The following is a 25,480-nucleotide window of genomic DNA, read 5'->3' as shown; positions in this document are numbered from 1 at the left end:
TAATGTTTTTGTCACTAACTCCTTTTATTTGTACTAATTTATTAATAAAATATCATTACTTTACTTTTTCAAACGAAAAATTCAGTAATTAATAGGGTGCCTTATACTTTTGGCCAAGGCTGTAAATAATTTTCATAGTATTATTGTAAAAAAAGACGCAGACATGTTTCCAATATGTTGAATATACTGTAATATTAAAAATAAATATCGCATGAAGAATTTTTATTTTAAAAAATCTTAGACAAAATGTCACCACAATTGAACATACTACTGTGGGCAAAAAGTAAGGTGAATTTATTTGTCAAGTTGGCAGCACTGTTAATAACATCTGGGCCAACTTTCATGTGAATGTCATTATCGGTAATATATTTACGCTTGTGTTTACCAAACGACCAAGAGTGAATTTTTCGATTTTTACAATGTCTGATGTGATTGAGCAGAGAAGTGCCATCAAATTTTGTTTGCGGAATGAAATTTCGACTGCGGAAACATTTGGCATGTTGCAGAAGGCATTTGGTGATTCGACCATGTCGCAGAAAAATGTTTATAAGTGGTACAAAGACTTCAAAGAGGGTCGAGAACGTGTTGATGACTTGGAGCGCTCCGGACGACCATCGACGTCAACAGATGACCAACACGTCCATAAAGTGAAGGAGTTAGTGCTCAAAAATCGTCGGTTGACTGTTAAAGACCTTACTGATATGATCGGAATATCAGAAGGATCTGTGAAAACCATTTTGAAAGACCATTTGGGCCTACGAAAAGTCAAATCTCGTTTGGTACCGAAAACTCTCAATTTCTTGGAAAAAAGTCGTCGCGTTGATGTGTGTAAAACAATGCTTTCAGACTATCAGGGCAAGCTCAAATGCATCATTACGGGAGATGAGACTTGGATTTATGCTTACGACCCTGAAACAACCGACCAAACAAGCGAATATCGTGCTAAAGGCGAGGCCAGACCGAAAAGAGCACGTCAAAGTCGTTCAAAACTAAAGGTCATGATGACAGTTTTTTTCGATTTTCGTGGTGTGGTGCACTATGAATTCCTTCCACCTAGCCAAACTGTTAATAAGGAATAGTATTTGAGCGTTATGCGTCGTTTACGTGAAGCAATTCGTCTAGAAAGACCAGAATTATGGGACAATAACTCTTCTTTTTTGCATCACGATAATGCACCGTCTCACACTGCACTCGTTCTTCGTGATCATTTCGCCAAAAATTCCACGCATATCGTTCCGCAACCACCGTATTCGCCTGATTTGGCTCCGTGTGACTTCTGGCTATTTCCAAAACTCAAGAGACCACTCCGGGGAACGCGTTTCGAGTCGATTGAGGAGATAAAAGCTGAATCGAAGAATGTTTCGGAGATTGGAAAAATCGTTGGCATAAGTGTATTTCATCGAGAGGGGATTATTTTGAAGGGGATGAAATTGATTTACAATAATAAATACAGATTTTTCATTTTACAACCAAATTCTCCTTACTTTTTGCCCACAGTAGAGAGTTAGAACTATCTAGATTTAAGTTATTTCTGAAAATATATAAACGAAATTCATCAAAATCGGACCACATTCCATATAGACGCCCCAATCTTTATCATTGTTTATATTTTGTCTCTGCAGCTTATATGGGTACGTTACACTGTGCGTCGCTAGCAGAATCTCTACTTTTTCATTCAAGTATGTAAAAATGATGATTTTTTAAATTCATTGCCTCATTTTCTTCAAGTTATTTGATTAAGTTGACTGTGCAATTGCTATTTAAGTAAATACAGCCCGCGAAAAAAATATAGCAACGTTTTGGAAAGGTTTGAATATTTATTTATTTTTTAATTCGAACTTTTTTATACAAATATAGTACATTCCTTAATAAAGACCATATTAATTGATGACTCAAATTCGTGCAAGATTTACAAAAACTCGATAAATTCTCATCAGAATTTAAAAATTATTAATAGGAATTCAGAGAAAAAAAAATTGGGTACGCAGTTTATAGCTCATTAAATGTTAGTATAATAAAGAGCAAGCTTGAAGTCGCCTCGAACTTTCGTTTATTCTTAACGGTTTTTTCCCTAGCCGTGTTGCATATTTTTTCCACATAAAAAAAAATTTGGTGAACTTATAGGTTGTAAAATATTTGAAATTATAATTTATATGGTTTTTGTTGGTTAATGAGGTATATTTTTATGAATATTAAATTAATGAGCTTAAAAAAGAATCATTATCAAAACTGAAAACAAAAAATATTATAAATTCTCCCTTAGACCAGAAATTGTGCCTATGCGTTTCACAAATTTAATGTCGGCGGCCGCCGAGAGAGAACGTCGGTGCGAATCTCGGTGAAACACCAAAATTAAGAAAAACATTTTTCTAATAGCGGTCGCCCCTCGGCAGGCAATGGCAAACCTCCGAGTGTATTTCTGCCATGAAAAAGCTCCTCATAAAAATATCTGCCGTTCGGAATCGGCTTGAAACTGTAGGTCCCTCCATTTGTGGAACAACATCAAGACGCACACCACAAATAGGAGGAGGAGCTCGGCCAAACACCCAAAAAGGGTGTACGCGCCAATTATATAAAATAGGTGGCACAAAATTAATCAATTATGGAAAGATTTATAATATTTGCAAATATCGTCCTACGGCAATCATATTTGACACTTGTGAGCTAGACGCTGCAGCATGAAAACAGACAAGCAATGGAGCACGTAAGGGTCAAAATAAAGATTTCCGTCATTCAAAATACTTTTTTTTAGTAAAAGGTTGAATGGTTAATTTTGCGCCACCCGATTAATTTTGCGCCACCCTTTATATATATAATGGGTAGTCGAAAAAGTCTTTTTGTATTTTGTCAATAGATGTCGTCGGAGACATCTATCTCCAGTGCTACCATTCACATTGTGTCATATCATATGGTGTTAGAAAGGTGACATTTTAAGCTTCATTTAACCAAAAAAAAAATTAAATTCGGAGAAGTTGAAAAAAAGTTATAGCTGTTCAAAAATGAGTGAAAATAATGAAGAAATTCGCTATATTTTGAAATTTTTGTATAAAAATGGGAAGAATGCCACGCAAGCCACTAATGAAATTTGTTTTACGTAGACGATGCTGTAACAGTTCGTTAGCACAACAATGGTTCGCTAGCTTCCGTTCTGGAAATTTCGATGTGTAAGATGCACCTCGCTCCGGTCGACCTATCGTTGAAAAAGTCGATGAAATTATGGAAAAAATTGACCAGGACCGTCACATAAGCTGCCATGACATCGCCAAGGCACTAAACATTCATCATCAAACGGTTTTGAACCATTTAAAAAAGGCTGGTTACAAAAAGAAACTCCATGTTTGGGTACCACATGAATTGTCTGTGAAAAATTTAATGGACCAAATTAACATCTGCGATTCTTTGCTGAAACGAAATGAAATCGAACCATTTCTGAAACGAATGGTAACAGGAGACGAAAAGTGAATCAAATACGACAATAATGTGCGAAAAAGATCATGGTGCAAGGGTGGTGAAGCTCAACAAATGGTCGCAAAGCCAGGATTGACGACTTGAAAGGCTATACTGTATTATACACATTACTGCTATATTATACACTTTACTGTTAACAACTGATGAGATTGAAGCAAGCAATCGAAAAAAACGGCCATACACATAGTTGATGACTCGGCAAAAACTGAGAGAGCTTAGCTGGGAAGTTTTGATGCATCCACCATATAGCCCTGACCTTGCACCATCGGACTACCATTTGTTTCGGTCAATGCAGAACTCCCTTAATGGAGTAAAGTTGGCTTGAAGAGAAGCCTGTGAAAATTACTTGTCGCAGTTTTTCGCCGAGAAACCACAAAAGTTTTACACTGATGGAATAATGTCTCTAGAAGAAAAATGGCAAAAGGTGGTTGACCAAAATTGTACATATTTGGTTTAATAAAGTTCATTATAAATATAAAAAAAAATGAGTTGAAGTTTGATTAGAAATACGAAAAGACTTTTTTGACTACCCAATATAAGTTTTTTATTCATGTATGTATATAAAAAAATATCCGTCCAATTCTTAATTAATTTTAGGCACTCCCTTCTAAAAATCAATCAAACAATACTGTCATGTATCAAGAGGAAGCAGCGTGTTTTACTTTCGATTTCAAACCTGTCTATTGTACTATACAAGTGAAGCTGTAGTCTCACCCTCTTTATTGCCTTAATTCACACTGTCCAATTATGAACCCTATCAAAGTAAATAAAAATAGTAAATTGTATTAATGTTATATCTGTTACCATACGAAAACACTCGGGTACAATAGAGGCTTACAGGTAACATTAATAACAATTATCGAGGCGACTTTAAAAGTAAAATTATTGATGTTAATTGTTTTTTCAGCTAAAAATAAATGTTTTCATAAAGTAGGCATGAAAGTCTACCGTTGTGTGTGAATATAACTATGAACGTATTTAATTATTTTGTTAATAGGCTTGACTAAGTATTTATACATACACAAAAATCATTCATATTTATCTATTTACTTATTTAAAACGTAAACAATTAATTAAAGATATATGCTAACGAAACATCAATGGTAGCGCAGGCCTTCAACTGTTAATCGATTTAAGTTTACATATGTACGCACATACATACTACGGATGCACATTCTTTTTTATACTGGCATATTCGAGATCTGGTCACGCAATCCCGGGTTCTCGGGACTTGTTTCGGGATTAATATATTCATTATTTTGCAACACCTTAACTCCAAAAAACTACATGATTATTGCTTGAGGGGCCTCCTATCACATACTAATTAATACAATAAATAAATGGATTTTGAATATACTTTTTATTTAAATTATTTTTTTTTTAGTTATAATTTCATTAGTAACACAAGAAAAGGCACAAGAATTTTTGTTATATTAAGTCAATATTATTAAAAATTGATTTATGGAGAGCAGCTGTATAGTTCATAATTCACCATATACCGAAAGAGCAAATAGGTTACACCTGTTCCCAACACCTGTTGCTTGTATCGAAGTTAATTTGTGTAGTTTATTGGGCCCATTAGACGTATGTACGTAACTATTTTCATGGTATTCAATTCTAACACTTTGTATTTTACAGTAACAGGCGAGAATATGTATGTATTTCAACATTTTTTTTAATTTTTAGTAAATACTATTTTTTTATTGAATACATAACACACAATTTTTTCTTTAAGATAATTTAAAATATGGAATTATGACCAGAAATAAATTTGTATACAAAATTTTTATACCCAGATAAGACAAAGTATTGTCTTTACAGAATTATAACTAAAACGAATTTAGGCTTCCAGAATTTATTTCACAGAATTTTTATCCACAAGAATACTGCAAAGTACAAGTTGCTTGTTTTTAGTACAAAAGTGATTCTTCTCCCTCCATTTCATGTGCTTCGTAAGAAATTACTAACCCCGAAAATGATAGAAAAATATATCTCGGGATCCCGAAACTCACATCGCTAGTACATATGAACTTTTGTTACTCTTTGTCTACTCGTTGTTTATATTTATTTTCCTATGAGGGCGAATAATGGAAAAACTGCTTTTCACCTTCCAAACAAGAGGGAAACAATTGAAAAATAATGCTTGACACCTCCTAAGGAAGTAAATAAAGAGAGCTTATAAAATCTTCCGTGCATGAAACACCAAATAATAGAAACAAGTTTTTCTAATAGCGGTCTAATATGTACATACATATATATTTTTCATAATCGAGCAATAAGATATTACTTTAGCAAAGCAGCAAAATTATCTACATATTTGGAAGCTATGGGGCAAAAATCCTTGTTCGGTTTAATATATTAATTTAGGTCAGACACAGTTTGACAATATTCTTTTTTATAATGTACGCAATTTTTTTTGATAAAAAAGAAAAACTAACGGAGAAATTTTTTAATGCTCAAATTAATTTATTCATCGCTTGGGAGATTTCTTCTTTTGCTCTACAAAGAGTAACATTGGAGCACGAAGTAAGGAAATATCTTCTATTAGGTAGATCTCAACTGAAGTTCAGCTGGGTTACTATTTAACTCTTGGGGTATCCAGTTAGAAATACCTTATAACGTACAAATTGTGCCCTGTCACACCTATGTGCAATATGTTAGGGAAGTAGTAGAAATTTTATAAAAATATTACTAAAACATCACATTATATTTATTGACTATTTATTATTATTTATTAAATATTCCTTCAAGAATAAATGCCTAAAAACTAATGGTGTTTTCTTTACTACGAAAAAATGTTATTCGTCCACGCGTACAAATTTTTTAATGTTCAACTCAACTCTCATCTCTAGAAACGGATCTTAGCACTAAATACGGACAATACGGATGTAATAGTCTAGACAGACGGTTGCTTTAATCGTGATTACCGTCGCAGTTAATTCTGATATAAAATGTAGACGGTTGCTTCGCGGATTAGTGAACATCTGATTTGGTTAATTTTGTTAGTAAAAGATGGACCACAGACAACAAATGCGGGTATTAGTTGCCATGATACTAAAAAAATCGTAAATTGCTATTTCTCAAACTGCTCAGAAATATTAAAACAATTAATGTGTCCAGTCTTTCTTGTTCTTATCTTTAGAAGTATCATTATTTAACATTCACAACATATATTAACTGCCACTTTTCGGCAATGTTGCCGGTTAAATTCCCCTAATTCGATTAAATCATGAGCATTAAGTCCTGAATTCCGAATTAAATCTTTAATCCTGATTAACGCTACCGTCTGTCTAGGATACTACAAGAGTATGTATTTATCTTTGCCTGTCATACGCGTAGCGTATAAAAGCGTACTATTGTTGGTGTATGCCGATGATATTGAAATCATCGGCCTTAAAAATCACGCTGTTAAGGCCGCGCAGCAAACCGAATGGGTCTGGTGATGAACGAGGACAAACCGAAGTACCTCCTGTCATCAAACGAACAGTCGGCCATCTTGCGTATCGGCACCTACATCACTGTTGACAGTTATAATTTCGAGGTTGTAAAAGGCTTAGTTTATCTAGGAACTAGCACCGATAAGAATGACAGTCGAGAAAGAAATGATTTGCGCGCTTTGTTAAACTCAAGAAGAAGAAGGCATACGCGTAGCTTTATATAAACGGTTTAAGTAGTCAGCTGATTTTCAGGGTAACCAACTGCTCTGACAAGTTTGGCTTCTTTGCCTTCGTTTGAATCCAGCACAAAGAAGTAGAGGGCAATGAAAAGACAATATTTTTTAGGAGAAAGGAAATCTCCATAAATTTTAGTTGCTTAGTGCTATTATGCATTTGTAACACTTATCAAGTTGCTTCGAGTGTTGTAAGAAAACTGAGTCTAAGCAGCTCATACAAAGAATTTTTTTGTTTTTTAATTTTTGTTTCTTTATTTAACATTACTGTACTTGGTGTACATATGTACATATATATTTTAGCAGCAATACTCGTAGAATCAGCGAAAAGTTCCCTATGGCTGATCTTGCAGTAAACTGTGAAATAATTTGACAAATATTCACACGTGTGTCGACTTGAGGACGAATTAACGGATTCTCCAAGTAATTCACTAAACAAACAGAGTGCACCAGTCGCGTTACTTTTGTGCAACGTTGCAATTTAATTTTAGATAACACTCGATGGTAATTTTTAACATTTCCACCACCTTCTTGCATAAAACTGTGGTTGCCCACTTGGGTAGTTGGTAAAGACGTCTCACGCCACTACATTCCATCAAGAGCAACGAAAAATGTATTGGGTTATATAAAGCCACTAACTCTTCCGATAGATGTTGCACGTTCATATTTACATACGTGTTATATTACGCGGACATACTAAATAAGTAATACAAATGTGTATATAAAAATTAAATGAAGATACATAATAAAGCGGCTCAACAATTTAGCGAAAAAATTCACACAAAAGCCAAAGAGCTAATCTCGTGAGCCGTGTGTGATCGAACTTTAATATGAACTGGCGTAGAATGAAACTATTACGATTAGTAATATTTCTTTGTTGGTATTGTCCCACAACGTTGTTGCGAATAAAAAGCAACATCATAGGGATGGCTAGACCTTCCTTACTAAGATATAGTTTTATTAAGGCGGTTTAGTTTAGTTGAGGATGTGTTTGACATTAGTAAGAGTATTATCATTCAGTAGGTACAGATTTTGGGAAAGTTGTTGTGCAGTGGGTTAATTTGGAATGTAAGTGTTAAGTTTGCTGTATGTGTGTACTCACGCAATTCGGCTGCCGTTGAGATATACACGCATTGATTGCTATAAACTTAATGACTCTTTATTTCTAATAGATATAATTCAGCATTGCCAAATGTACAAAAGTTATGTCAAATATATCATATAATAAGGTTAGTTCACACTGAGAGAATACAATTCATTGTTGTTAGTAAATTTTAATTTGCATATACAACATCATCCTCCGCTTTAATTGCGAAAATCTTCAGCTTGGTAGCGGTGTACCGATCTACGAATACGGCCACTTCGACGCACTTCTAGTGGACTTCTTGGTTGTTCCTGAGAATGCTCATTAGCAGTATCCACCATAGTATCAGGTAGCAATATATTGGTAACTGAATCAGTTTTTCCTCTGCTGTCTTCAGCTGGTTTTGCGTCGTTCACAAGGCGAAATTTCATTTGATTTTGATGTCGTTTAAAGTAGCCCATACTAGTTCTTACTACGTACATGACTTTCCCAAGATGTCTGTCCACGACCCCTTTTAACCATTTTTCTCCGCGGCCGTAGTTGCGAATGTAGACACTTTCGTTAGGTGAAAATTTGATTGAAGTTTGTTTAAAGTCAGTTTTGTCATTTTCCACTGAAAACATTTGCGAAAAGAGAGTACGTGCAGGACGACCATGTAAAAGATGTGCTGGTGATATGCCTTTTGCGTTTGGCATAGTGCGATAGGATGAAAGAAATTTAAGAACCGATTCATTTACTTGCAAGCCGTCATCTATGTTCTTTTTTACAGCTGTTTTAAAAGTACGCACAAATCTTTCAGCCAGTCCATTAGAAGGTGGGTGAAACGGTGCAATCGTGATGTGCTTAATAGCATTTTGGTGACAGAATGTTTTGAACGCATCGGCCGTAAGTTGTGGGCCATTGTCACTTACTATAGTTTCTGGCAAACCCTCACTAGCAAAAAGGGTAGTTAATGCGAAAATCGTTGATTCCGTCGTTGTATTTGCTAGTTTGTAAACAAATGGAAATTGCGAGAACGCGTCTATGCACAGAAGCCACATAGAACCAAATACCGGACCAGCAAAATCAATGTGAACCCTCTGCCAAGGTGCTTGTGGTTCAGGCCAGTTTGAATATTCCCGCCGATCACTTGGACCCGCTAGTTTGCAGTTTTCGCATCCAGCTGCTATTCTCGCTATATCATTATCGATGCCATCCCACCAACAATGTTGTCGTGCTAGTTGTTTCATTTTTACCACACCCCAATGTCCATCATGAAGCCGACGCAAAACTTGATCACGTAATGAGTATGGAATAGTAACCCGTGTGACATCACGCTGTAATAAAATCAAGTTATTTTGAGTAATCAAGGACAACTTACGATTGAAATATGGCCGGAGATCCTGGTCGTTTGGACTCAACTTATGCGGCCATCCTTTCTGAATATATTTTTTAACTCTTTGAAGTATTTTGTCACTGTTGGTGCTTTTCCGTATGACCTCAATATCAATTGGCGTTTGTATAGCGACAACTTGGTTAATTTCACCATTGTCGAAGTCTTCATCTGGACCCGATGGTAACCTCGATAACGCGTCAGCGTTTGCGTGATTTGTTGTTTTTCGGTATTTTATTTGAAATTGGTACCCCATGAGCGTAATAGCCCATCGCTGGATACGTTGAGCCGTCATTGTTGGGAGGTTTTTATCGGGACTAAATATGCTGACTAACGGTTTGTGATCCGTGATCAGCGTAAACTTCCGCCCGTATAAAAACTGGTGAAATTTTTTAACTCCGAATATTATCGCCAAGCCCTCCTTTTCGATTTGGCTATAGTTCTCTTGGTGTCGGTTGAGTGTTTTGGAGGCAAAGGCGATCGGCTGCTCAGTCCCGTCTGGATTGATGTGTGAAAGCACGGCTCCCACCCCATACGATGATGCATCAGTGGCCACGACTATAGGTAAGTCTTCTCGAAAATGAGCCAACATCGTAGCTTTAATGATGTGCTGCTTTAGCAAATTGAACGCGTTTTCTTGTTCGAACTTCCACTGAAATGACGCCCCCTTTCGCCTCAATTTGTTCATGGGTGCTGCGAGTTGAGAGTAATTCGGAATAAAATTGTGGTAATAGTTTATTTTACCCATAAATGCCTCAAGCTCCTTCAAGGTTTTGGGCCGTCGTAAGTTCTTCACTGCTTGAATACCAGATTCGTCGGGCAGAATGCCATCTGCGCTTATTTCACGCCCCAAGTAAGTTAATTTTGTTTTTAGGAACTCGCATTTTTCCTTTTTGCATCTTATGCCCGCGGATTGGAGTATATGCAGAACTTTGGCTAAGCGTTCAATATGTTCTTGTTCACTCGCACCGGCCACAATGATGTCATCGATATAATTTGCACATCCGTCGACTCCACATAATAGTTGCTCGAGATGTTTCTGAAACATGGCTGGCGCGCTTGCTACCCCATACGGTAATCGCTGGTATTGAAATAACCCGAGCGGTGTGTTGACCACCAGCACTTTTTTGGAATCTTCATCGAGCTCCATTTGTAGGTATGCATCACGCAAGTCTATTTTAGAAAAATATTTACCGTATCGAATGGTATGCAATAGGCACTCTCTTGTGGGTAGAGGGTATTGATCTACATCAATCTGCTGGTTAACACCTTTTTTAAAATCTCCACAGATGCGTATCGATCCGTCCGGTTTTGTTGCTAGGACGATGGGGGATGCCCAGTCGCTGAAAGTTATTTGTTTCCAAATACCTGCTTGTGATAACCGTTGAGCTTCATCTTTAAATTTTGGTAATTGAGCAAAAGGAATTGGCCTACTTTTAATGAACTTAGGCACTGCATTCTCCTTAAGTCTGATCGAGGCTTTGACTGACTTCATTGTACCAAGTGCTGGAGTAAACACGTCCGCGAAGGTGGACAAAATTGTATGTAATTTTGCGTTCGACTTGGCGGTCACGCTATCAACTTGCACAATTTTAAAGCCTAATTGTTCAAATAAATCTACGCCCAATAGATTGTTTGAACCACGCACGTTAGAAACAACAAGAGGCAATATTTTTTCTACTGACCCGTATTGTATTTTGGCAGCGATTTCTCCTAAAGTTTCTATTTGCGTATGACCGTACCCATATAGTACACGCGAGCATTGCTTTACTGGCGGTTTATTTAACATTTCGTAAGTGTCTAGTGTTATAACTGAGACTTCCGCGCCCGAATCCATTTGAAACCGAGTCTCTTTTCCATTGACCACAATTTGAACAAACTGTTTCTTACTTTTGTTGCTAGCTGCGCTAGCTACCGAAAATGCCGTTGAAATGTAATCTATTTTGTCACCTTTCTCACCTTTGATGTTTTTACTCCCTTTATTCTGCTTTTGTTCCTGCTTTTTTTCATTCGATAAACACACAGCTATGATATGGCCTGTTTTACCGCAGCCTCTGCAAACAGCGCTTCTAAATTTGCAATCATCACGATTATGTGAAACTCCACAACCTGTGCATGAACGGTATTTTGATTTTTGGTTCTTTTTGTTTTTGTTACGCATGCTAAATTTTTCTGTGTTTTTCGTTGTCATCGAATAAATTCCGTTGCTGTCTATTGCATTTGCAGTGTCCGTTCTGTCTTTGATTGTACTTACTGTTTTCGTTGTTGTTTCAAATGACTCAGCGATTAGCTGAACTTCTGCCAATGTTGGTTGTTGTTTTTGTAATGCAGCTGTACGAACTGCATCATGCGGTGACTTCAAAATTAATTTGTCCCTAATCATATCGTCTGAAAAATCATGTAGACAATTTTCTTTTTTACAAACAAAATCACATTGCCGGGCTATGCTTCGTAGTTCGGCAATCCATTCTTTATATGTACGATTACCCATTTCAGCCTTATGAAATTCATAACGAGCTGCAACTACATGAACCTTTTCCTTATAAAACTCCGTTAGTTTTGCAGAAAGTTCATTAAATGTTTGCTTCTGTAACTCGTCAACGCCGACAAGCTTTTTGAGGGTTTCCTATGCGTCACTGCCCAACCAAGATAAGAAAAATGATTTCTGCTTGTTGGCGTCAATTACCGCGTAAGCAGAGAAGTGTTGTTTTAGTTGCTCCAAGTATGAGTCCCATTTCTGGTGTTGACTGTTGAATTGAACAAATGCTGGAACGGGAGTGCTATCTTGACCTGGAGACCGTTTCGCAAAGTTGTCCATCCACGCCTTCTGCTCCTTTAGAACGTTCATTGTGAAGACACGTTGCTCCTCCAACAATTTCTTGTAAAATTCTTCAGCCATTGTAAACGTTTAAAATTTTCCTCGTCGCCAGTTGTTAAGTTTGCTGTATGTGTGTACTCACGCAATTCGGCTGCCGTTGAGATATACACGCATTGATTGCTATAAACTTAATGACTCTTTATTTCTAATAGATATAATTCAGCATTGCCAAATGTACAAAAGTTATGTCAAATATATCATATAATAAGGTTAGTTCACACTGAGAGAATACAATTCATTGTTGTTAGTAAATTTTAATTTGCATATACAACAGTAAGCCTCTTAGCCATTCAAATATTGTGTTGTATCACAAAAAAAAAAAAAAACAGATGTCAAGCCTATGCCCAGGATGGAGAGTTTGCAATTGCAATGACCAAAACCACCATTTGTGCATGCAAGTATGTGAAATAATATACACCCAACGAAAAATAGATTTCGCCTTAATTTCTAGAGTCGTATTTAAACGGACTTTTGGCCGCTAACACCCACGTTACTTTTACTCAATATTATCTGTCCAATTGCTTTATGACAAATGCATTTATGAACATTTCTTGCTACTCTAATATAGTAGATGCTGAATGGCTTAATACCAAATCAGAGCACAAAGCGTTAAGAATCACGAACCGGAAATATGCGATAGCATACCAAAAATGTACTGCACTGAAAACCTGTAAATCTATTGTACTACTACATATGTTTCATTTCGGAGGATTATTAACAACAGACAAAAAATATCTTAATAAACAAAAAGTCTCACGAACCGCCTATTCGATCCCATTTGGGTATTAATGAGAACTTTTTGATTTCATTAGTCTATATACGCGCACACACATATTACTGGCCGCACTAAAAACAACAATCACCCCACTACGTATAATCTACATTACTCCAAGTTATGTATAAATGTGTATTTACGTACATACTTACACGTCTAAATGACGAGCGAATATACATATGGTAAGTGTTTAACAATTAAGAAATTCCGTTTGCCAGTGGAATTTCAATGTCATGTTCGCGATACGATTTTCTACGGCCGGCTGGCAAAACCTGGCTAACATTTCACACCTTTCAGTCAAAATAGAGTACAATAAACGCGACTTTAACTACATAAGTGCCGACGTGCCGTACAGTGGTAGTACTCCACACAAAAGGGCCATAAATAATAAATAAGTTGAATGCTTCAAGTGTAGTACAAATGTTTCTTGAGGGAAGATGAGCAAAATTGATGTTTGCAACAAATACCATCATCTCCCATTAATCAAATGTTAAGCACATTTGGCGGCCATCATACCCGATTGGGTCGGTGCGTGACTACTTATCGGAAGTGCGTGGGTGCAAACCGCAGTGCATGAAACACTAAATTGATTGAAAAATTTCGTTTTAATAGCAGTCACCCCTCGGAATGCAATGACAAAGCTCCGAGTGTATTTGTGCTATGAAAAAGCTCCTCATGAAAAACCATTTGCGGTTTTGTAGGGCCCTCCATATGTGAAACAACATTCAGACGTACACCACGAATAGGAAGAGGAGCTCGGCCAAACACTCGAAAAGGGTATAAGCGCCAATTATATAAAAGAACTAATCTCTATATCGATTATCACCAAACAAATTTTGGTCGACGTATGAAATAATCAAATTTATTTGTTTTCTTTATTTTTTAAGTCTATGAATTACCATCCTTACAGACTATGATACAAATGTTGCTTCGATTAAACTACTAATATATTATATTACATGTATTTAAAAACAACTCTGCCATAGAATTCAAGAGATTTAAAAAATCTACTCTTGAAAGCGAAAAACATCATTATAAACGCTAATGGGAGCATTACTGGCATACTTAGTTTTAAAGTTTCCCCTATAAAAAGGGTAGAAGTTCCTAAGATATCGCTGGGGAACTTTAAATCGAATCCTTTCCAACAAAAAGGATTAATCAATTACTTCACAAATAATATTATGAGTAGAAGACAGACACAGTACAGACCTACTACGCATTTCTAAGCACTTGAGACTTATAATCATGAGACTAGCAGAATATGATGGCATGGGATCAATAAAATTGAGAGACCGAATCGCATATTTGAGAAATATGTTTTGCACACGTTTGATTGATAGCTTGCTGACTACAAGATTTCCAAATAAAAACAGCATATTTTAAATGAGGCCTAACAGAAGATGTATAGAGTAACTTAATGGTATAGGGATCAGAAAACTTAGTGGCATTCCGAATGACGAAGCCCTACGTTGAGAAAGATTTCGAAGTAAAATAAATTTATATGGTTACTAAAAGAAAATTTGTTATCAAAGATAACGCCAAGGTCCTTAAACTCGCAACACACTGCAAGATACTTGTCGATATACTGTACTTAGTGCACAAAATGTTAGATGTTTTCGAAGTACGTTGAAAGCTTTTAGATAAGTTCAGCGAAAGACGTGAATTTCGCCACCACAAGTAAAATCTATTCATATCGGCTTGAAGTTTCATGGCATCCTCTCGAGTCTTGATCGCTGAACAGATCTTAAGGTCATCAGCATAAAGCAAAAATGTAGGAATGGGGAAACAACTTTTGATGTCATTAATAAATAACACAAATAAAAGCGGTCCCAAGATACTTCCTTGCGAAATACCAGAGGTGGGAGCAAAGGAAGTAGATGAAATGCCATACCTATATTGTTACAACATAACGTTTATTACTCAAATAAGAGATTATGAACTGCAGAAATGCAAAATGAAAGCCAAAACAAGCTAATTTTTTAATCAAGATTTTATGAGAAACTTTGTCGAAAGCGACCTGGAAACCGGCCAAGAAAAAATTAATGCAGTATTCACTAAAAACAGCCAGATAAAATATATATGTTGTGTGACCTATGTTGATTTAGGCAAATTGGAGATTTAACTGTAAATGTCAGCTTTGCATTGATCGAGTGCTCAAAAATTTTAGAAATAGTCGATAGCTTGGAAATAGGCTTATAATTTCTAACGTCATTTTTATTGCCACTCTTAAAGAAGGGCGTAATTAAAGAGAGCTTCTATGCGTCAATGAAACACCCCAACTATGAAGATTTGTTGAAAATTATTTTCAGTGGATAGATCAAGGTCGGACAATTTTTTATCAAAACTGCTGAAAGTTCATCAGCATCAGTTTGAGAGGATGATTTCAATTTAAATAAATCATGACTAATATCCTCAGCAGAGAGGCAAAGTTCAGGGCATAAACTAAGTCAAAAGAAAAGTCGGACGGAAGATCAAGTTCTCGTCAACAAAATTAGATTTAAAAAACTCAGCAAATAAGTTTGCAGCTTCACTTGGTCTTCGCGCTAGACTATTATCAGAAAAGATACCAGTGAGAACACTGGCACTACTCCTTCTAGATTTTAAGTATTTCCAGAAGGTTTTGGGATTTACTTTAATGTTTAACTTCATGTTGTTAATATAGCTATTATAGAAAGACTTATTTAAATTGTTGAAATCCTTAACATTTTCTTATAGTAATTGAAATAAAAATGATTATTCGTAGATTTAAACTTGTTGAAATAATTGTTTTTAAGATTTTCTAGTTTTTTCAAAGCCTTAGAATACAAGAGTAATTTATAAAGCTTTTTCTTGCAGCGGGATGTTATTTAAGCAGAGTTTAGACAAAATGGACTTAAAAGCAGAAAAACTACTAGATGTGTCAAGTTCAGCAAATAAATTATCCCAATTAATATCCAGTAACCTGGCACCAGACGAAACAGTAGCAAAACAGTAAAAGTCGAGTTTGACAACTAAGAGTAAATGATGCTTATTTTTAGGAGTTATCACTTACAAATGTGGAGTCCAAGGTTCTATTCAGTGAATTAACAAAAATCATTTGAAGTAAATTAAGACTAAGAAAATTAATAATAAAATATAATTCATGAATTGTAAAAATTCCGGTTAAAAAGTTAAATGTCTTGGTGAAAGTTTGAAAAACTTAGATCAAAGCTAAAAAGTTTGCATTATATGGTTTTTGTTGTAGCATGAACTATAGTTTTATAAACAAATTTTGTTGGGTTTATAAATTTGCAATGGAGTGAGTGTGAAAAGAAACCATAGGCGTACAAATAAATAGTGGTTAGTACAAGTACGAATATGTACTAATTAATCATCCAATTTATTTTTGGTTAACTTTAATACATACATATATATATATATAATTGGCGCGTACACCCTTTTTAGGTGTTTGGCCGAGCTCCTCCTCGTATTTGTGGTGTGCGTCTTGATGTTGTTCCACAAATGGAGGGACCTACAGTTTTAAGCCGACTCCGAACGGCAGATATTTTTATGAGGAGCTTTTTCATGGCAGAAATACACTCGGAGGTTTGACATTGCCTGCCGAGGGGCGTCCGCTATTAGAAAAAGTTCTTTTTTTTTTTATTAATTTAGCTTTCACCGAGATTCGAACCAACGACCTCTCTGCGAATTACGAATGGTAATCACGCACCAACCCATTCGGCTACGGCGTCCGCCACTTTAACTTTAATACTAATTAAAAAATGATAATATAGTATTTAGTGAAGAAAATCTGTACCTTGACATTTATGCTCTCCATTGCTTATCTCTTTGTATAAGTATAGTGAAGCTGTCTAGTTCACAAGTGGCAAATATTTGAAAGGGATAAAAGTTAAAAATTTCTTTTCATTGTGGATTAACTTCCGCATTTAAAAAAATGATTGCCTTTACTTATTTTGGTTCGATATAATACAAAATCAATTTGGATTATTCCTTGTCCTTACTACATGGGAGCAGCACTTGCTACTCTTCATCTGTACGTTTCTAAAAGTCCCGAACTTTTTCAAAAACACTCTACCGTACTTAACTCCTCCTTTTTATTATTGCCTTAAATCATTGTAGCCCTTAAATTTTGAAAGTCTTGACTATCTAAATCAGGTGTGTGCAGAATATAAGTATAAATAATGCTTACCCAATTTGATAAAAAAATGTAAATTACTTTAGAATTTCTCTGAAATAACTAAAAATGTTTTTTCCCCTGATAGTAAAAGTGGTGTGAAAAGGATTTGAAAGCTGTGTGCTCCGAAAAGGTAACAAAGCAGTAAAAACGCACATTTATTTTTTTAACAAATAAGTACAGCAGCGTTTTTATTCAGACCTTGAATCATAAAAGATTCCATTTTATTTAAAAGCATTCCCTTTCTTTCTTCAACTTAAAATAGAAAACCTTTTAACTCCAGTAAAACAATTACTAAGTCATATACAAAATTTTTGGTGTACTCTATACAGATATATGTTTTTTTTTTGTTTTTATGTATGCATATGATCAAGATCCCCCACTGTACATAAAGCATCGAAACTGTAGCGAGCATAGGAGTAATCAGTTAATACATCCAATGCTCTGTTCGCGCCAACAAATTCAGTGGCTTGTTTCATTTGTAAGAGTTGGCAGACAAGTACTTGGCATCGACAACTGAATCAAATAGCCAAATTACTAAATGGCTCTATTAAATATTTCACGTGGTCAAAGAAAGAGGTATGAATACCGCACTTGATAATATATGTATAAGTAATATGTGCGTGAATACCCTGCAGGAAAATTCACTGGCTTGTGAACTGGTGCGTTAAGAACCAATACTTAAGCTCTACTTTACAATACATTTTTAAATCTTTATTTCATTGTTGTATTATTATATTATGTATGTATGTATGTGATTTATTTAACAATCAAATCACGCAAACTTTTTCAAAAGAGGCAAAATTATTCAAATCAAATCAAACTATTTCCAAATTCAGTGAAACTTCAAGCAAATTAAATTAAATACTGCTTCAAAATAAATCCAAAAATTATACATAGGAAAAAAAATTAGAAAATATTAAAAAATATACTAACTATACTAACGAGTTGTTTTAATTTGTATTGCGCTTTAAGCGACTATTTTGTTCACCCTATTGGAAGATTTATAATATTTGCAAATGGGGTTCTACGCCAAACATATTAGGCACTTGTGAACTATCAGCTGCAATGGGCATATTGATAGACAGCGCAAAGGAGCGCGTAAAGGTCGAAATAAAGATTTTCATCACTCAAAAACATATTTTTTATTTAGTTCGTAAAAAACTTTTATGATTTTAAGAATGCTTATGTTTATGTTTTCAACGAGCCAAAAATTATTAAAATCCGTTGACGCTCGGCTCGGGGGAAAACAATACAACACACCTAATTAGAACAATACCTTACGTATATTATTGACTTTCTCAACTAATAGTCTACCCAGGCTTTCTTTGTAAATCCGAATTTCTAGAAATGACACACCCTAATATAATATATGCACGTGGGTACATACATATATGTATACATATGGTATGTATTATAATCGTTTGTTGTGCCTTTCGTAACGTGCTTTCAAAGGTCGTATTGCTTTTGGATTTGTAGTGACGTTCGTTGATGATTCAGTAGAATTTATTAGTTACCAATAAGGTTTACACCGGATTTTGCAGCGAATGTGTCTACTCACGGATATATTTTTTAACATGGTTTTATTTATCGTTGTTTCGAATCTTTTTTAAACATTTCCTAAAATGAGAAAACGTTTTAATTCTGATGCCAAGATAGTTGCCAAAGAATACATTCTTGTTAAAAAAACCGTATTATATATTGTACATAAAATCACAGTACGTATAACTTTGAATGCTTAGTAGAAATTTTCCTGCAGGTTTTTTTCGTATTTAATTTTCCCCAAAGTGGTAGTACACCTACACAGTGAAGCATTTGCAATAAACTGGTGCCACAAATCCGCAGAAAGGATACAGTAAATTAGCAATTCTTTAATAAATTTATTTATTTAGTTATATTTGACTAATAAATAACTTACATTACAATTTTGAATGGGACTGGGGTGACTGCTTCATTAGGTAACCATAATGGCACATTTATGTAGTACAAAATGGGAATATTTTAGTAAAAAACGGATTAATGACTGACTGAATGCAAATGAGGTTTGCACTTCGATTTCTTGGTCTTTTATGCCCTCTACTCATCACAGTACCTCCTCAAAGCCCAGTTTCCTTAATAAACCTTAAAAATAGCTGGGTTGGACTGAGTGCATGTGCTTTTCTCCCGGTCAGATCCGAACAAGATGTCTCAACCTTCTTCGCGCTATAGTATCATATTCGAAAAGAAGGTATGCTACAGTCTCTAGGGTCGCAAAAACGACAGGGGTAAAGGGGCCACACCGGTAGCCTGTGTAGATGACTACACAATCTGCAATAACCTGTGAGAATGCCAGTGAGCATTCCCAGTTATGGGAATGAGGGTTATGAGTTTCCTGAGCCTCCTTTGATTGTACCCCTTTCGCCCGGCATATCCCTATAATTTGTGCCAGCTCACGTCATTTATCCTTAGCTCTTCACTCCTAAGTTTCTCCGTGATGGTGTCTTGTCCTATAACAAGGAAGGGCTCGGGTCCTGTTAGTAGCGACGCCATATCCATATGAGCCAGATGCAATTGCGCATTCCTAGTCAATTTTATTTCTCTATATCTTTAAGGGATGATTACGCGTTGAGTGCCATCTGACTATCATTTAGAATGGCAACTCGCTCATTTCGATTTCCGGTTTCTGCTTAAGTTGATCTGTGCATATATTCCGATAGCATACACTTCCGCTTTTAATATGCTGAGAAAACTACCCAACAAACCTAACTAAAAAACTGGGAGTCATATATATTATAAAATTTTCGAAATGTAAGTAGGTATAGTCGAATTTGATATTTGTTATAGTATTTTTGATATTTCTTTCGGAAGTTAATATGACGTATCGTTTTATGCTTACAAAGTTCGTAATCGTTCTGTTTGAAATTCAATTTATGATATAGATAATTATCATGTGGATAATAGGTAATGGTCACTTCGAACTTTGTGGCGCTAAAGATGGCGATATGTTAATATGCACTTCGAAACGCAACTTAGAATAAATAATTTTGAATCAGAGACAAACATGGAGATAACACTCCTGGTGTTGTTGATACCTGGAGCCCAGTGGTTGGGCGTTGAGAGAGAATTCTTTATTCGGAGATGAATATATGGAGGAAATAGTTTTCATGAATTTTCTTTGAATTCATGAAACGAGTTGTAAAGTAATAAATCAGTAGTGCCGGCAATAATTTCCTTTATCGAGTGTGTAAATTCAATAATTATTAAGAACTGGGGCAGATGGAAATACCCGAATTCGACTTAAAATTAACTTAAGACTTTTTTTTTTTTGCTTCGATAAAATATTACACCTGCCGTGAGATAATAAGTAATTTGGGTAATAAGAAAACAGTTGGAAGAAAGAGTGATATTCAGGGTCATTGCCCATTGTCTTCTCTTCCCAGGCGAAAGTAACCTGCTTATGTGTACAGGGTCCGGCACTCAAAGTGTAACCAATTTCAGACCGCTCGCTCAGCTGATACCCATGCATCAGCTGTCTGTTAGTAAGTCAAGGACAGCTCAGAGTGCTGTTTAAAAGCGCGCGAAAGCATTTAGCCGGAGTAAATGCGAAGAAAGAAAATCAGTAATGGATTTCAAAAGTAATAGTGTGATTGCATTATATTTGGCTAGAAAATCGCATCCAGCGATTGTTCGTGAGCTCGAGCACCTTAAAGTACGTAAAATTTTTGTTTATCGCACCATTACTCGTTACACAGATACTGGTAGCACCGCGAAACGTAATGCGTGTGGTCATCAAAAGACTGCAATGTCACGTGAAATGGTTCAACAAGTGAAGAAGCGACTTGAGTGAAATCCTCGATGAAGTGTCAATCAAATGGCAAAAGAACTGAAAATATCTGACCACAGCATCCGCCGCATACTGAAAAAGCCTTATAAGATCCAAAAGTGCACCAAAGCAGCAACAAGCCAGACTTGAGAAAGCGAAGGAGTTACTTCGCTTGGCTGAAAGCCGTCAATTTCCGAACATTGTGTTTTCTGACGAGAAATTTTTTCAAATTGAGCAATTCGTTAACTCCCAAAACGATAGGCGACCGACCGTTTACGCGAGAATTTGAGTCATCGATTGGCCACCAGGAGGTAGCACCCGTCACATGTAATGGTTTGGTGTGTCAAGGTAAATGCGGTTGCTTTGAAGCCGTGGTCAGACAAATATTTCGGTACCATGAACGTTTCAACAGGACTCCGCACCGTCTCACAAAAATGGAGTGAATCGAGAAGGGCTAAAAAACCACGTTCCGAACTTCATAACGTCCACACAATGGCTCTAAAATACATCTGACGCAAATACGATGGAATGTTCTCTGTGGGTAATTTTGGAGAGGAAGGTCCGAACTAAAAGATTTACAAGTCTAGAGCTGAAGCCATTATCCGCAGCTGGCCCTAAATACCTGCAAGTCACATTCGGGCAGCTTGCGATTCGTTTCTGGACCATCTCAAGGCCATACTCAAGGCAAAGGTGTTCACATTGAGCAAAAGTAAATTGATTCTTAATTTCTTATTATTTTCACACATTATTTACTTTGAATTGAATAAAAGGAATTTTGCAAACTAAATTTATCGCCTTTTTAATTGGTTACACTTCAAGTGCCGGACCCTGTATTCTGCTTTCGTTTCCTATTGCACTGCCAATTGTATTGTATTTTAGTTTGAATTCGTTGCAACATAGGATCAGAGCCCCAAACCTCTATCCCAAATTATCGAATCGGTGCAATTCTCGTTCATAAATAGGGGCGTCATTTTTTCATGACAATTTAGACTAAGGCCCAAGCAGCCAGTAAAGATTTCGAAAGTGATTTTGATTTCATTCATGCTTTCTCTTTATGTATTCCTGCCACTTTAATTTGGAGTCGATTGTATGCTCAGATATTTGATTTTGTTGTAAATTTGTGCGCTAGAATTGTCAACCCTAATCGGTTTCATGGTTGTCCTTTATTTGTGTGGTTTGCTGTATTGCTTTACCTGTATTAGTTCTGCTGTTCCACTTTTTAAACCAATTTAAGGTTATATTTAGCTCGTTTTGTAGATTTTTGTGTCTTTAATGGATACCATTAGGGCCGTGTCGTTAGCAAATATTGCAATCATACTGTTTTCTGACCTCGGTGTCGGTAAATTGGCTTTATACATATAAAAGATATAACGTTGGTCCAATACACTGCCTGCGGTCATTGGTTGGATGCCGGAGCAGGCGTCATTATATTTGGCATAGTTGTTTGTATTGAATGTAACCCTTTAGTATTGAGATAATAGTCATTATGTAATCACTATTTTAATTTGTGCGGCAATCCAAGGTACCATACTTTATCGAAAATTTCAGACACGTATAGATAAACTGACACGCAAATTTGTTGTTGGTTTAAATTAATTTTATGTAACACTCTGTGTATTTGGTGCATAGTCGAGTGGTTATATTTCAAAATCCAAATTGGTGATTGGGTGTCTGTTTAATGCTTGATGTAATAGGCTCTATACGGTCAAATAAAAGTTTTTCGAGAATTTTAAAGTTTTTGTTACCACGTGATAGGTCGATATGATGTTGGAATTTTAACATCTTTGTTTGGTTTAGGGATCGCTATGAGTTCAGCTACTTTCCATGTCCTAGGAAGATATTTGAGCAACGTTGAAAATATTTCTCAAGTAAATATTTGCTTTGTCAGGCATATTCTTTAGAAATTAGGTCACATCCAGGAAATTTATTGTTCATTAATTTTTTGGTTATTTGTTTCATCTCCATATTTGTTGTGTGAGCCAAACTTATGTCTTGGTCATTTTAAAATGTGCCATTGACCATTTGTTCTTTTTATTGGTGGTAAGTGTAACGGATCTTCAGTCATATTCTTCGTCGCTTTTCAAAGGGGGTAGTTTGAAGATTTTATTGCGTCTATATTTTTAAGATGATTATTAATTTTATTGTCTTTCTCTTTTACTAATTTGTTGAGCTTTTTTTGTCGTTAGGAAATCTTGTTGTCTGGCATTTTTTCCTTAGCTCGCTTTTTTGTTTTAGTTTCTTTTTTATTTTGGCAAGGATGTAATTGTTCACAAATTTTATTGTTGGGGGGTGTACATTAGGTGACTGAACGAATTAACATGTCGTTAAAAAATGCTTTAGCTGTCTCAACTTCGTCAAGTTTTTAAAGGTACCTTCGTGTTCAAATTTAATTCGTTCAGCGCTGTAAACGCTTCCAGTCATGGTTGTAATGTGATCGATCTATCATTTGCTGCAATGGACTATGAGTTGTCAGTATGACTGGCTAGTGGGCAGAAGAGAGTTCAAGACAGGATTTAATTGTTGGTTGGTGTTTTAATTAGCGTTTCAGTTCTATATATACACCTATGTTCAAAATAATAGGAGCGCGGCGAATTATCAAGTTTTAACAATTTTTTTTGGTATTTCAATTTTTTGTATTTCCATTTTTTTATGTTTTTATAAAAGTATAGTGCATTTTACCACATGTTTTTCGTAGCATGTTCTCCCATATGGGCTCATATTAAAATATATTAAAGAAACTTCCGAGCTCCATATATAGTAGGTATGTGGAAGAAAATGCTCAACACCTCAGAAAAAAATGTTAAAAACCAACTCGATTTTTAAGCGGCTTGAAACTTACAATTTATTATGCTAAAATTTATTATACTAGGAAACTGCATGAAAATTTTATAATTTTGATATTTTTGTTTTCAAATTTACCGAAGTTTTGCGAATTTGGTACAAAACTCAAAATCTAGATTTATATGGTTTTTATTACACACAGGTGTAGTTATCAGCGCGTCCTTTAATAAAGGGTGGGTAAGTTTCAAGGGCCGGCGTTGATTTTGAATAAAATACAATTTTTTTAGGAAATTATTGTCATTTCTCCTTATTATGATAATATTGGTATGGCTCAACGTATGGAACAAAAAAATATCGGCCAAATGGCTGCCGCGGCCTCGGCGGCACACCTCCATCCGATGGTCCAAATTTTCGAAGACGCTGAGGCATAATTGAGGCTCTATGCCGTTAATGTGCCGAATTATCTCATCCTTTAGCTCTTGAATTGTTGCTGGCTTATCGACGTACAGCTTTTCTTTCAAATAACCCCAAAGAAAGAAGTCCAACGGTGTCAAATCACATGATCTTCGCGGCCAATTGACATCGCCGCGACGTGAGATTATTCGGCCATCAAATTTTTCGCGCAAAAGAGCCATTGTTTCGTTAGCTGTGTGACAAGTGGCGCCGTCCTGTTGAAACCACATATCGTCCACATCCATATCTTCCAATTTGGGCCATAAAAAGTTCGTTATCATCTCACGATATCGAACACTATTCACAGTAACTGCCTGATCGGTCTCATTTTGGAAAAAATACGGCCCAATGATGCCGCCGGCCCATAAACCGCACCAAACAGTCACTCTTTGTGGGTGCATTGGTTTTTCGGTAATCACTCTTGGATTATAATTCGCCCAAATGCGGCAATTCTGCTTATTGACGAATCCACTGAGGTGAAAATGTGCCTCATCACTGAAGATGATTCTCTTCGAAAATTGATCATTCACTGTTGCCTGCCACCATTCTGACCATTGACGGCGCTTGAAATGGTCAAGAGGCTTTAGTTCTTGAGTCAATTGCACCCTGTAAGCGTGTAAATGCAAGTCTTTATGCACAATGTCCATCAACGACGAGCGTGAGAGGTGCAATTGTTGGGCACGACGATGAGTTGAGGTGGACGGCTCTTCAACCACACTTTCGCGAACAGCAGCAATATTTTCTGCAGTACGAGCTGCACGAGAATGCACTGGTGTTTTCACATCTCCTACAGACCCGGTTTGATCAAACTTTTGCACAATTTTTCCGATTGTACGCACATTTGGACGATCAAATTGACCGAAAAAATCACGAAGTGCGCGATATGCATTTTGATTTGAACGCCCGTTTTCATAATAAGCCTGAATAACTTTAAGGCGTTTCTCGATTATGTATCTTTCCATGGTTCAAATTGAATTAGTCTGAAATTGAAAAATGTCAAATAAAATGCAGAAAAAAACTTGACGTTTAGGTGTGGTTTACATT

The 25,480-nt window shown here is 36.0% G+C and overlaps 1 protein-coding gene across 1 annotated transcript; it reads right to left on the bottom strand.

Annotated features, from left to right (window-relative positions):
* Positions 1–8,443: 8,443 nt before the first annotated feature.
* Positions 8,444–12,493, bottom strand: LOC129235543 (uncharacterized protein K02A2.6-like). The gene is made up of 2 exons (XM_054869443.1): positions 12,281–12,493; positions 8,444–12,220 (listed from the first exon to the last, which is right to left on the bottom strand). Exons 1-2 carry the CDS (start codon positions 12,491–12,493, stop codon positions 8,444–8,446), a joined length of 3,990 nt encoding a protein of 1,329 aa, XP_054725418.1.
* Between the last annotated feature and the right edge of the window lie 12,987 nt (positions 12,494–25,480).

Source organism: Anastrepha obliqua, chromosome 1 (assembly GCF_027943255.1).
Source record: "Anastrepha obliqua isolate idAnaObli1 chromosome 1, idAnaObli1_1.0, whole genome shotgun sequence".
In the NCBI taxonomy this organism is placed as follows: Eukaryota; Metazoa; Arthropoda; class Insecta; order Diptera; family Tephritidae; genus Anastrepha; species Anastrepha obliqua.
Note: the sequence above shows the minus strand (reverse complement) of the source record. Positions and strands in the feature narration are given on the sequence as shown.

Bases quoted from the DNA above. Each gene is read 5' to 3' on its own strand.
- LOC129235543 (XM_054869443.1), bottom strand. From the start codon at position 12,493: ATGGCTGAAGAATTTTACAAGAAATTGTTGGAGGAGCAACGTGTCTTC. The intron at 12,221-12,280 runs GTAATTGACGCC...AGTGACGCATAG, and splicing joins AACACTTCTCTGCTTACGCG to GAAACCCTCAAAAAGCTTGT.